The sequence below is a fragment of the Eurosta solidaginis genome, chromosome 4, assembly GCF_040869045.1.
Source record: "Eurosta solidaginis isolate ZX-2024a chromosome 4, ASM4086904v1, whole genome shotgun sequence".
NCBI lineage: Eukaryota > Metazoa > Arthropoda > Insecta > Diptera > Tephritidae > Eurosta > Eurosta solidaginis.
Genome location: NC_090322.1, coordinates 214659381 through 214674074, shown reverse-complemented (window position 1 = coordinate 214674074; position 14694 = coordinate 214659381). Strand labels below are relative to the sequence as shown.

General features: G+C 36.9%; 1 protein-coding gene across 7 annotated transcripts in view; it reads left to right on the top strand.

Annotated features, from left to right (window-relative positions):
• Positions 1 to 14694, top strand: part of Nmdar2 (NMDA receptor 2) — a 446956-nt gene that overhangs the window by 73660 nt on the left and 358602 nt on the right. For all 7 annotated transcript variants that reach the window (XM_067784747.1, XM_067784740.1, XM_067784746.1 and 4 more), the window contains one exon: positions 6303 to 8498. In XM_067784747.1, the coding sequence (XP_067640848.1) occupies positions 7433 to 8498 (1066 nt within the window). In that variant the 5' untranslated portion in view covers positions 6303 to 7432. The remainder of the gene's footprint in view (positions 1 to 6302; positions 8499 to 14694) is intronic.

The following is a 14694-nucleotide window of genomic DNA, read 5'->3' as shown; positions in this document are numbered from 1 at the left end:
TTTTGAGGTATCTTGATGAAATTTGGTAGGAAGGTTCCTGGATTCTCATCTCAGACCCCTGTTTAAAACGAACGAAATCGTACTACAACCACGCCCACTTTTTCGATATCGAAAATTCCGAAAAACGGAAAAAGTGCGATAATTCATTAACAAAGACGGATAAAGCGATGAAATTTGGTAGGCGCGTTGCTCCTATTACTATATGTGTGCTTAATAAAAATTAGCAAAATCGGATGACGAACACACCCACTTTTAAAACAAAAAAATTTTTTAAGTCAAATTTTAACAAATAATTTAATATCTTTACAGTATAAAAGTAAATTGTGTCAACATTCGAGTACAGTAATGATATGGTGCAACAAAATACAAAGATAAAAGAAAATTTCAAAATGGGCGTAACTCCGCCCATTTTCATTTAGTTTGTCTAGAATACTTTTAATGCCATAAGTCGAACAAAAATTTCCCAATCCTTCTTAAATTTGGTAGGGGCATAGATTCTATGACGATAAGGGTTTTCTGGGAAAATGGGCGAAATCGGTCGAAGCCATGCCCAGTTTTTATACAAAGTCTTCCGTCTGTCCTTCCGCTCGGCCGTTAACACGATAACTTGCGCAAAAAACGTTATATCTTAACTAAACTTAGTTCACGTACTTACCTGAAGAAGTCACTTTATCATGGTATAAAATATGGCCGAAATCAGCCTATGATCACGCCCACTTTTCCGATATCGAAAATTACGAAAAATGAAAAAAATGCCATAATTCTGTACCAAATATGAAAAAAGAGATGAAACATGGTAATTGGATTAGTTTATTGACGCAAAATATAACTTTAGAAAAAACTTTGTAATATGGGTGTGACTCCTACCATATTAAGTAGAAGAAAATGAAAAATTTCTGCAGGGTGAAATCAAAAGCCCTTGGAATCTTGGCAGGAATACTGTTCGTGGTATGACATAGATAGATAAATTAGCGGTACCTGACAGAAAATGTTCTGTGCCACCCTGGTCCAAATTTTGGTCGATATCTCGAAAACGCCTTCACATATACATCTAAGGGCTACTCGCTTTTAAAACCCTCATTAGTACTTTTAATTTGATATCCATATCGTACAAATAGCCTTCCTTCTTTGTTTCTTTTTCCTTTTATTCACTCTTCTTTCTGCATTTCTCATCATCTGCGTATCTTTTTCCCTCTCCGATTTTTCCCTCACTTCTTTTTCGGTTCACCTATCCCTATCTCTCTATCTTCGTCTCACTCTATCTGTTTCTTAGTCTCATTCTCCTTCCCTCTTTCCTCTCCTCTCTTGTTCTTCTCATTATTATCCATTCCTTATTGCCAGTCCCAGATTGTGGTACGTATTTTGTTCCAGTCCCATTCCGAGTCCCAATCCCAGTTTCAGTCCCATTTCTAATCCCAGTAATAATTCCGCTTCTACTCCCATTCCCTGGTCCACTTCCAGGAAAAAAGGATCGTAACTAGTAACCTATGCAAAAGGCTACCTATATACCGAATTTCAGGCAAATCGAACCATGAATAGAATTTGTTCGGATGGATCGGTCCCTAGTTCACTTCCCGGAAAAAAAAATAGGCGAAGCAATACACTTTAAGCGATACCAAAAGAGAGCTGCCGATAATAGCAACATGGACTTTATGCTTTTGAAGTCGGCCATTTCATTTCGGACGTATATACAGAGTTTTGTAGATATTATCAATTCACGTCCTTTACGTTACTTTATTTCAAAGCTCTCAGCAACAGCTTTCATTTGATATCCATATTGTATCAACACATTCTACGGATATCCGGGTCCAATTTTTGGCAATATCTCGAGACTATAATCACCCAGGGATACTAAAAATTATTAAAGTACTCATCAGCAGCTTTCGGTTGATACCCGTATTGCACAAACACATCCTAGGTTTACCCGGGTCCACCTTTTGGTATATATCTCAAGGCCCTAGCAAGTTAGCGGAATAAAGGTAAGCCTAGGGACCTTTGGGGGAAAACTACACAAGAATGTGCATTTCTGCGTTATTCCGTTGTGTAGTATAGGCGCTATTACGTAACAACGTACAGACATTGGAGTCCAGCATCGCGTTAATATTAAGAATAATCCTTTGTGAGTGGCTAATTACTCGATTGTTTTTATGAGATAGTCGTTGGGTTTTTGCTTTTTGTTTTTTTTTTTGTGAGAAACATACATACTAAGAGTTTTTTTTATTTTTTTCCATATTTGCGAATATTTTAACGATTATATTTAAGTAAGTTTAGTTATGCATAATACAGCCAACAAATTCAATCCTTACCGACTAGTGTGTATAATAAAAAATTACTTAGCTAATTTTTAATTAAATATCAAAAATAGATTTAATTTAAACCATATTCAACTTAAAATTAAAGAACTTAGAGTAAGTATTACAAAAGTTTAACACACCTAGTTAGTAACTGGCTCATTATCACCACAGTTCGTATTACGTGCACCCAGTGAGTTTTTATACTCAGCTGAGCAGAGCTCACTGAGTATATTAATTTTGTTCGAATAATGGTACCCCGTAACGGCATAAGTTATCGAGATAGATGTAGACTTCTGTATATCAAAATAATCTGGGCGAAAAAATAAATTTATTTAGCCATGTCTGTCCGTCCGTCTGTCCGTAAACCCGACAACTTGATTAAATTTTGAGGTATCTTTATGAAATTTGGTATGTAGGTTCCTGGGCACTCATCTCAGATCGCTATTTAAAATGAACGAAATCGGACTATATATAGCGACGTCCACTTTTTCGATATCTAAAATTTCGAAAAACCGAAAAAGTACGATAACTGCTCTTCAGTAAATAACCCACTCAGCATTTACATATCAATACAATATGATTACTCTTTCTGACTTAATAATGAGTTAGCATAAAACTGAACAAAAGAAGTAAACAATTATGAATACTTTTGATGATCAAAAACTGAATATAGTTTTTCAATCACTTTTTGATATCATATTTGAATCAAATGTGTTTACTTTAGTTGACCAACAATTTATAATCATTTTTCGTTTTGCTTTCTGAATTTTTTCCGATAATTTTTGTTACTGAATAATGATTTCTATACCTGTTAAAATTTTACTTTTCATTGAAAATTTAATTTTTTTCACATACACACATTTCTTTAATCATGAAGCAAGAAAAAATATATTTACATTTTATTAATTATACAAAGAATATTCTTCAAGACAAGAAATAATAAAAATATTGCTCATAGCCGAAGATGCCCCCAACCATTACTCCACCTGCGGTTTCCCAGAAAATTCATAATGGTAGACCAACACAAAGGTTGTGAACTATTTGAACCCCAGGTAAATGGAACTCTCTTAACACTTAACTGGATACGGCTTCAACATCCCGTTCCATATTGTATTTTTAGTTGTTGACCATTATAGCTGATTTTGGATGCAGTAGTCGCAGGTGTATACCAGCCAAGTTTGTTTGCGAATTACCTTTGGTTCAAATAGCTCACTTCCGCATGCTTTCTTCCCCTGATGAGATAAGATTATTATGTACACAGTATCTTATTTTTTATGAGATATGAAGAATAAATGCAGGATAATCGTATTCAAAAATGATTCAAATACCAATATGATCCGAAAATAATTGTGAAAAGCGGTCAAATATTACTCTAAAACAATTAAAATTTCAAATTTACAATGATATCAATTATGAATAAAAAGCGGTTCGAAATATGAATCATAAATGATAATTCATGAATAATCACGAGGCACATTTTCCTCCCGACGATACTTTAATTTTCGAATAGAAAATGCTTTTAAATTTGAACGTTTTTAATTAACTTGGGGTACGATATCGTCGCCCGCTTGCCAGAAGCATGAATGTGCCAAAATGAAAATGTTGGGAAATCGAGCTTCAACAAAGTTTATTGCTTCCTCAAAATTAGAGGAATTAGTTTCTAATGCAAAGGTGTATCTATATATTATATTCACACTATGCTCTTTCAACTGACATAATTGCTCTGCTCGCATCCCTTCTATTTTCCGAGATTTAGCACATACCTTTTTCTGGCACAAGAAAAATTTAAAAAATTGATCTAATTTTTTGTTAACACAGCTATACAAAAAAATTAAAAGTAGCTGGATCAGGTAATGCGACTCATAATTTCTATACATTTTAATGCGCTGAATCCAAATACGCTATAAGAATTGGCCCAAGTGATCATGGTATGGCCTTAACCTCAAAACACGTAAAAAAAATCACTGCAGATTGATTTTTAAATAATGTTAGGGCCAAGCCAATACCTACTAAGCTAATTCTGTTGGCGGATTGGGATTAGGAGCATCACAGTACTTGAGAAAACATCCGTGGCTTTGCCTTATCGAAAGTATGTATGTAAATGAAGAAAGTTACACATTTAATTCAATTTTATATACACTAATGTGTTTTTATTTAAGATATTATTGCAAACTTAGAACTATTTCTTATTCTCATCAGAATGAGAATCTGCTGAGATATTGGGTTTGTGTAAAGCGTTGCCCTCAAGATTTTTTTATAAAAAGAATGATATTCTTTTGATATAACCAGTTTTTAACACAATTTTTTCAAGTATTTTAGTTTTAATTCGAGAAGAGGCAATGGCTTCGAATAAATCGGTTTGTCTTCAATTAAGCAAGTATCTTTTTTCGGATATTCATCTATTAAAAATCTTTCATCGGTATAATTTTTTATGAAGAATACCTTATACAGCTAATCTTTTGTGTATCTCAACTAGCATATTTATCACATGGGTAGTTTTATAGCTCTCTGAGTAAAATAATCATAAATAACAAAATCGTCATACAATTGTGTGTGAACCTCGAAAAGTTTTGGTGAGTTACAAGTTGGTGCCCAACATTCAGGCACGTATACCGCCGACACTCGAACATACGAATGTGTGCTGATCTTATTTTTCCTAAAAATTGTTGAGCCATATCAACGAATGTGTCATACAATGTGCCACATTCATTTTTCTGGCTCAACTTTGTGTGATTGAATTGAAAATGGCAATGCAAATTATTGGGGTTTCCATGTGCGTAGGAAGCTCTATATTTAAGTAGAATGTAGAGAATCTAAAGGGTAGTATAACGAGGCCTATAACACAAAATCGGAAAAATTGCACATTCATGCTTCTGGTTTGTGGGCGACGATATTTGAATATTTTTTGATCAAAATTTTCAAAAAATCCTAATCCTTACTCATACGCCATGGTGCATAGCCGCCCTTTATGAGCGGCAAGCAAGTATAAAGACGTAATTCGTATTTACGAAAACGAAGTTAATCGATTATGAAGTTCTAGTAAAACGTTCTTCTAAATCCGTCAAAGTTTCGGAACGATAACCTCAAAAGACATTTTAGCCCGACCTTCTCTTCCAATTTGCGTCGTGCTACTCTTAATTTTTCCTACAAATTGGCGGGACCGGATCTACACGTTTTATGCCAGCCCAGAACGGCATCTGCAAGGCAGTTGAGTTTTCACTGAGAGCTTTTCATGGCAGAAATACACTCGGAGAGCTTGCCAAATTCTGCCGAGGGGCGACAGCGCCTAAACATTTTTTTTTTCTAATTTAAACTTGTTTCTAAAATTCTTATGTTGCTTTTGGTTGTGGATGGCGGATCACGCTACCATCACACCACGGCGACCGCAAATCCAAAAAAAAAAACGACATATTCCTGAATTAATCCCGATATGACTCGAAAACAGTCCTGATATGATTCCGAAATAAGCACCAACATATTCCCGAAATGGTCTTGTGATAATCTCAAACTGGTTCTAAATTCACCCTAAAATAATCCTTTAGTAGTTCCCACTTTATTCCGAAAGTATATTGAGCTAGTCCAGAATATATTCTTAAATAGATCTAGAAATAGTCCTGAAAGCAGTCCGCAAACGATTCCATAATAGTTCCGAATCGGTCCAGAAAACATATTTGAGAAGATTCATAAGCAGTCACAAAGCGATTGACCTCAAAACCCGTCCCGGGATGTTTCTGAAATAGTCTTAATAGATCACCAAATAGATCCCGAAAACAATCTCCAATACCGAAGTGATCCATAAGCAGTCGGAAATCGATCTCGAAACGGCCCTGAAACAATCCCGAATCAGTACGGAAATAACCCAAATACGATACCAAAAATTATCTTTTGGCTTTAATGATATAAATAGTAGAAGCTACCATTTTTGTATATGACAAACAAACCATAAGCTTCTTATATGAGTAGTATCACTGACAAGTTGGTATTTTTGTTTTCACTTTTCGTTTGCAGCCCCACCCAAAGCAGCATTAGCTGCACAAATACTTACGCGTATACGACAGCTGAGAATATACATTTATACAACAAAATAATGCATAGTAATAAAACTAGAACCCACCATTAAAAACTCCAACAAATATAACAAACACGACACCCATACCAACGAGACCAACGAACAAACATGCAGGCGATAAAAACCGATGAACATACAACTCACAGCAACCGCAGAGAAAAGCAAACATAAAAAAAAAATACGAAATCCAAGTATAACAAAAACCAACGAAAGTTCCTCGCTAAGAGAAAGAAGAAAAATCAGGCAAGCCTAAATGTAATCGTGCATATACGCGATTATTCAATGATGGCAATAGTGACCACAACGAGGAGCATATATGTGTGAAAGAGCATATATGAATGAATTATGGCAGAATGCAGAAGGAAAAGCTGAAAGGAAAGTGAAGAAGCTGCAGTGAAATATACGCATAAGATGAGGTGGTGATAAAAAATTCAACTGACAGCGCACAATTGCGGGAATGTGAGGGGAATGGGACAGATATGCGATAGCAGAGCAAATAAAGTGAAGTGAGAGCAAGAGACAAGACAAACAGAGAAGGAACAAAAAAAAAAACGGATGAGTAAACATATTAAAGCCTTAAATACGAAGTGAAACAGCAACAGAAAAGATAATTACATATATAAAAAAGTGAAATAAAGTAATTGTAAGACAAAGGCATGTAAAGTAAGAGATATGATGAGTTGATTATATTAACCCAATCCATCCATACAAAAATAGAATAGAAAAAAACCAGAAAAATACTAAAAAAAACTGAAATGCTCGTAGCTATGAATTGATGGGCTGTAGGAAGATGGGTATTTAAGTAAAAAATCAAAGCGCGCTGTGAAAAAAGAAAACGATGACAGCAGCATAAAGATAACAATGTGGGCTAGATAAATAAAAATTGTGTACGCAGCAAAACTTTACATAGTAAAGGGAGCTGCTTTGACATGCAGAAATAGTAAGGCTCACACAAAACCTTACACTAGACAAGTTCAGTGAAAAGAAGAACAAAGCGAAACAAACAAAATTAACGGAAGCTGGTGCTGATTGATGGCACAGCAGCGGAAGGAGTCATACGATACACAAAATGCAGGAATTAATATTTAGGCGAAAAATAAACCAGCGGCACAACGAAACCGATATAACCAGCAAAAAAATATCAACAAGCAACAGCGAAGGGCTGTCAATTGCGCAACCAAAATTTGTGTCGAAAAAAAAATTATGCCACTCAGAAAAAGCAATAACAACAACGCAAATACATAACAATAAAACAACGCAAGTGACATTGCCATCAAAAGCATACAAAACAAGCAAGAGGGGACATAGCAAAGACAACAACAATAACAATAATGCTGGCCATGTCACTAAGAACAAAAGTAAAAATGGCAGAAGTCACTGTGGGAGTAGAAGTAAAAATAATTTAATATCCAACTCCTTTAGAAGCGCACAAAACGAGGGAAATCCTTACAATCACAATCGTCAACTACATTCATATACACAAGCTTGGCACTCGCAACAACAACTGATGCATAAAATGACACATATTTATATAGATCATTCTCCACCTTTATATGCGAAACCCAATGTTCAAACAATATATTCACAAAATTGCGTCAGCAGCGAACAGCTTGCAAAGCAATCGACAAATATACATATTACCCCCCGCTATCATCAGCACAGTCATCTTGAGCCTGCTATTCAACGAAGCGCGCCATTCACTTTTTCCACACTACACGCAAATACGCACTCAACCCGTAAGCAGTCTACAGCTGCAGCAGCGCGAAAGGGTTGGTTTAAATCTCGGCCAATTTTTTTATGGTCTAACGCGTCAGCTTTGCGCTTGCCCTTCCTTAATTTTGGTATTGCCATCATTGCTTTGTGCTCAATTTTAATGTATTCATGCCCATGCACGTCAGCTTTACGTCTTGCAAATGGTAATACAAAAACTTTATCTGCCAATAAGGACCAATTAAATATAGGACTAATTGCTCCGCATACAAATTTTGGTAAGCGTGAATATTTACGCGCCATCAACACCGCCGTGCAGGGTTTGGCGAAGACACGTGGCGCCAAGCTGACATTTTTAAAGGATTATTCATTTGAGCCGCGTAATATACATTTTGATATGATGTCGCTGACACCGAGTCCGACAGGTGAGTGGAAGAAAATGTTTGATTTTGTCATAATCGTATAATATGAATATCAATGTAATGAATATGTAAAATTGTAATAGAAATATTCGATTTTTGAAGCTCTTCTATTCCTCTTTCAGGTTAAGTTAAACAGACCGGTTCGTGAGGACCTCACATAGACCGCAGTGTTAAGTCTGTAGTGTTACAAGAAGTTGGTTTTACGACCAAACTGAAAATTCGTATCAAAAACCAGGACTTATGTTATAGAAAATATTCGTCCTTTTGGCAAACACAAGAAGATTTCTAGACTAGGATTTGGCAGCTGTATCACTACTACTAGCTGGAGTCTTAGGTTGGCAAGCGCGTGGCATGAGTAAAAAATTTTCTGAATCGTTTTCTCCCGTACCTCCTACATCTGATATTTCTGACCAAGCATAATTTTGAGGCATGTGACTCCAGTGTCCGTCATGTGTCTAAACGCATCCCTTTTTAGTGATAGGAGTAACTTTGTTAGGTTGTAAGACCTACACAATCTTTTGCGCCTGCGCCTCTTGCTTATTCTAACTGGGACGCCGACGAAGCACTCTACGAGTGAATGCGACCTTTTTAGCTAGTTCATCCGCTTTTTAATTTCCATCCATTCCCATATACCCTGGGACTCAATATGGATGTATGCTTCTCTCTATTCTGATTCTTTCCAGGGATTGCTTGCACTTTAACACACTTTTATATGCTGTACTATACGAGATAACTGTCTTAATTTCTGCTTGGCTTGGCTGTTGGTTGACGCGGCTGCAGTTTAAGCTATTAACTGTCAGCATTCCTACTGTTTGGATTACGGCTATTACTACAGCTCAAAAGCTGCTACAGTGGCCTGTCAGCTTGTAGGACCTATTTATTTCCTGATCAGCATAGCATACCACAGAGCCTACTCCTTTCACTACTTTAAAACAGTTATCGTTAAACACAAGTATCGCCCCTTCCACCATTTGAGTATCCTTGCGCCAACCATCCACCTCTACTAACAGCCCTTTTGAAGCGCAGATACGGATTCAGGTAGTGTGTTTGTCCTGTAATTGATGATGCCATACTACTTAGACCGTATGGTTTGCAGTCAAGTAGCCCCGAGGTACTTAGTTTCGTTTCAGTTGTTAACGTTATGTTCTTTGGCACCAAGTTCATAGGTGGAGTGTGCAGAATGGTATACAGTGCAGCCGTCGGTGTTGTTTCAAGGCTCCCGTAGTGCCGAGCGTTGATAGCCTACATGCTCAGTTATTTTTCTGAGGTAAGTTATTTTTTGTATGGCTGTCCACCAAACAAAAACTGCATTGTATAGGATAGTCTTTACAATAGCTGTAAATACCTAGTAAGAGATTGTTGGCAAAAAACCCTACGCACACTCCAGAATTCTTTTACATGCATAAAGTGCCGTGTAGGCGTTCTTCACTCTCTCCTTCATGTTGAGCTTCCACCACAACTGAGTGTCCAAAATAGTTCATAGATACTTTGTGCAGGGTTTCTCCTACAAGGTCACCCATCCGAGCTTAGGGTTTGTCCAATTTGTGCACTTGTACTTCTTAGTATATAAGATCATATCCTCCATTAGATGCCCAAGTATGTATATCTCGAAGCGCATGATCCATAAAAGAAATAATCTTTGGAAGATACTTTTCCTTGTGACATTTGAAATGTCATCTGCGTAAGTCGTAAGTTTGACGGGTCGCTCATTGAATCGCCTAATCAGTTAGTTCATAAACAGCGTCCACAGTATAGGTGATAACACCAAGCCTTAGACCTTTCAGCATGCATCAATTTCGTCATTACTATAAATGGCATCTTGCTCACAGCAATCCAACAATCTATTTGTCCGCACATTCGTGGAACTAAATTCCTAATGGAAGGCTCCTCTCCAAAAACTCAGTTTACAGACGGTCTTTCGCCGTGGAAATGAGGGCAGTGAAATATTACATGCTCTGCGCTTTCCAATTCGGAGGGACAGCTTGGACAGAAAGGATCCTCCTCTATTCTACGCTTATGTAGGTATTACTTGAAGCCGCCGTGCCCGCTCAATATCTGTGTGAGGCGATAATTTAGCTCGCCGTGTTTTCGCTCGTACCATTCCGCTATATTCCGGACTAACATGAAGTTCCAGCGCCCTTTTCTCGAAACTAAAACAGGTGCGCCCGTAGAAGTATGCACCACAGACTTCCCAATTAGATTGGCGAGATTAATTGCAAGCGAGAGGTGCACATCATCGAGTAAGCCGTAAAGCGTCGCAGGTCATGTGTAGGTTTTACAACCTCAGACTAACAAAATGACTCCTATCATTACTAACCAAATTTGGTTTAAAAAACTAAAGCACGCCGTAGAAAGAGATTCGTGCCTCCGTAATTAAGCAGAACTCATTTTGTAGCGAGTTATTTAATCACTGTCTTGTTCAATAATTGCCGCTAGATGGGTGTCTTTGCGCGTCTAACCTAAAGAGTTACAAACATACAAGTGAAGCTAGTATAAAAGTGTTAAAAAGAGAGTATTGTATGTATACTCATGACGGGTATTCTGATTCGACACTGCCTTCTGGCATCACATGTCTTCAAAATTAGGCTTGGTCAGTGATAGCAAACGCATGAATTGCGTTGTGGAGGAGTATATGAGCGAGCACGTTTAAACCGCGTGCCTTGTGCTTGAGAGGTTTAGATATAGGAGGATAGATATAGGTTTAGATAAGGAAAGATACACCTGTCATATCTAGAAGCAGTAAGTTGCATAGATCCTAAAAATATTCTAGTGTTTGCCAAGAGTACAGAGTTATTAAATAAGATAAGTGCTAGGTTTTGATCAAGTTTTTCAGTTTGGTTGTCAAACAAATTCTGCTAGCACCACGGGCTCATCAAGTCTATGGGGGATACTCTCGGACCGGCCTGCTCAACCTTACCTAACCTAATGGTTATTTAGTCAAAGAGAATAAATACATTCGCAAAGATAAAATCCGAAAAAATTTCATTAACTTAAGTATTCTAATGATCTACTTAAAAAAAAAAAACCTAAATTAAAGTTTTGTAATAAGTTATCAATTTAAGAGCTGCTGTCAGCAAAACATCGTTTCGTATTTAAGAAATCTGATAAATTAAGGCCAACTTGTTTGCATTCAACTTAGACAAAGTAAAAAGTTCGATTCATTAACGCACATTTTTTGGCATTTTAACAGGAAAAAACGAAACAAGATTCTAAGTACAGGTAGTCCATATATCCAATTGACAATGTTCCCTGCTGTTCGTAGTGCGTTGTTGCTCATTTTTATACCCAGCTGTACTTGTACATAGGGTATTATAACTTTGATTGGATAACGGTTGGTTGTATAGGTATAAAGGAATCGAGATAGATATAGACTTCCATATATCAAACTCATCAGTATCGCAAAAAAAATCTGATTGATCCATGTCCGTCCGTCCGTCTGTCCGTTAACACGATAACTTGAGTAAATATTGAGACATCTTCACCAAATTTCGTACACGAGCTTATCTGGACCCAGGATAGATTTGTATTGAAAATGAGAGAAAACGGATGATAACCACGCCCACTTTTTATATATATAACATTTTAGAAAACACAAAAAACCTGATTATTTAGTAAAAAAATGCACCTAGAATGTTGAGATTCGACGGGTGAACTGATATTGAGACTCTTAACGAAAATTTGAAAAAAAAATTTTAAAATGGACGTGACACCGCCCACTTGTAATAAAATCAATTTTACAAATATTATTAATCATAAATCCGAAATCGTTAAACATGTCGTGACAAAATTCGGCAGAGGGTTGCCCTTACTATAGGGAATGACTTGAAGAAAAACTAACGAAATCAGTTAAGGACCACGTCCACTTTTATATAAAAGATTTTTAAGTGGATCGTGGACGAATAAAATAAGCTATATGTTTGCAAAAAAGAGCTTTCTGTCAATGGTATTTCATTTCCCAAATGGGTTTATAACAATAAATAGGAAAAACTTCAAATTTAAAAAAATGGGCGTGGCACAGCCCCTTTTATGACTAAGCAATTTTCTAGTTCAGCCTTGTAACACAAAACAAACAACGACAGCATTTCAAGCGGCGTACAGTTGGGTATGTAATGTTCAGTTTCACACTAACTTAGACCTCCTTACTTATTCTTTCTAAGCAAGTTTGCATCAGCGCGCTTGAAATGTGAGAAAGTACGAGAGGAGGAAGCATATGGAGGATGTATTGGGTTCCTAAGCAAGTTTGAATGTACTCAGAAAATTGTAAAGTATTTAAACTTAAAAGGAGTTTATAAGAAATTCATATTACCAAACTCAAACAGAATTCAAGAAAAGCAGAATCGGTAAATTCCCAACAAAATTTTAGCAAAAATAAAAACTCATACATTCTTGGATCTACTTATCTTGGAAGCTCAATGTTAGCCAATTGCTTGTCAACTCAGCAACCTTTGCTATTAGCAGCAAGCTTATCAGGTGTCTGGTATTAGTTGACCAAAAAGAGAATGTGTAGAAAGAAATAAATTAGACGATAAAAGAAATTTGCCTTAATTCTACAGACACAAGTATACCCAGCAAACACAGTTTCTAATGTTGGAAAAGTATTGTGATTTTACATTAGATTTCTAATGTAGTTATCCAATTCATCTTTAGTCGAAAACTAAGTTAGAGAACTAAATCTTAACTTGATTAGAAAACGATTTGAGAAACACTTGAAATATGATCGTCCCAGCAAAAATGTAAGTTAGATAAAGATTAGAGGAAGATTAGACAACTGCCCCCTCTCAAATGCTAGAGGACGACTCGAAAAATATTGGAAAACCAAGTAAGGAAGGTTAAGTTCGGGTGTAACCTAACATTACATACTCAGTTGAGAAAATGGAAGGTATTAAAGAGTATTTTAAGAGAGAGTAGGCCATAGTTCTATAGGTGGACGCTTTTTAGGGATATAGCCATAAAGGTGGATCAGGGTTGACTCTAGAATGCGTTTGTACGATATGGGTATCAAAAGAAAGGTGTTAATGAGTATTTTAAAAGGGAGTAATCCTTAGTTCCATAGGTGGACGCCGTTTCGAGATATCGCCATAAAGGTGGACCAGGGGTGACCGTAGAATTTATTTGTACAATATGGGTATCAAAAGAAAGGTGTTAATGAGTATTTTAAAAGGGAGTAATCCCTAGTTCCATAGGTGGACGCCGTTTCGAGATATCGCCATAAAGGTGGACCAGGGGTGACCCTAGAATTTATTTGTACAATATGGGTATCAAAAGAAAGGTGTTAATGAGTATTTTAAAAGGGAGTAATCCTTAGTTCCATAGGTGGACGCCGTTTCGAGATATCGCCATAAAGGTGGACCAGGGGTGACCCTAGAATGTATTTGTACAATATGGGTATCAAATGAAAGGTGTTAATGAGTATTTTAAAAGGGAGTAATCCTTAGTTCCATAGGTGGACGCCGTTTCGAGATATCGCCATAAAGGTGGACCAGGGGTGACCCTAGAATACGTTTGTACAATATGGGCATCAAACGAAAGGTGTTAATGAGTATTTTAAAAGGGAGTGGGCCTTAGTTCTATAGGTGGACGCCGTTTCGAAATATCGCCACAAAGGTGGACCAGGGGTGACTCTAGAATGCGTTTTTACGATATGGGTATCAAATGAATGATGTTAATGAGTATTTTAAAAGAGAGTGGGCCTTAGTCCTATAGGTGGTCGCCTTTTCGAGATATCGCCATAAAGGTGGACCAGGGGTGACTCTAGAATGCGTTTTTACGATATGGGTATCAAATGAAAGGTGTTAATGAGTTATTTTAAAAGGAAGTAATCCTTAGTTCCATAGGTGGACGCCATTTCGAGATATCGCCATAAAGGTGGACCAGGGGTGACCCTAGAATACGTTTGTACAATATGGGCATCAAACGAAAGGTGTTAATGAGTATTTTAAAAGGGAGTGGGCCTTAGTTCTATAGGTGGACGCCGTTTCGAAATATCGCCACAAAGGTGGACCAGGGGTGACTCTAGAATGCGTTTTTACGATATGGGTATCAAATGAATGATGTTAATGAGTATTTTAAAAGAGAGTGGGCCTTAGTCCTATAGGTGGTCGCCTTTTCGAGATATCGCCATAAAGGTGGACCAGGGGTGACTCTAGAATGCGTTTTTACGATATGGGTATCAAATGAAAGGTGTTAATGAGTTATTTTA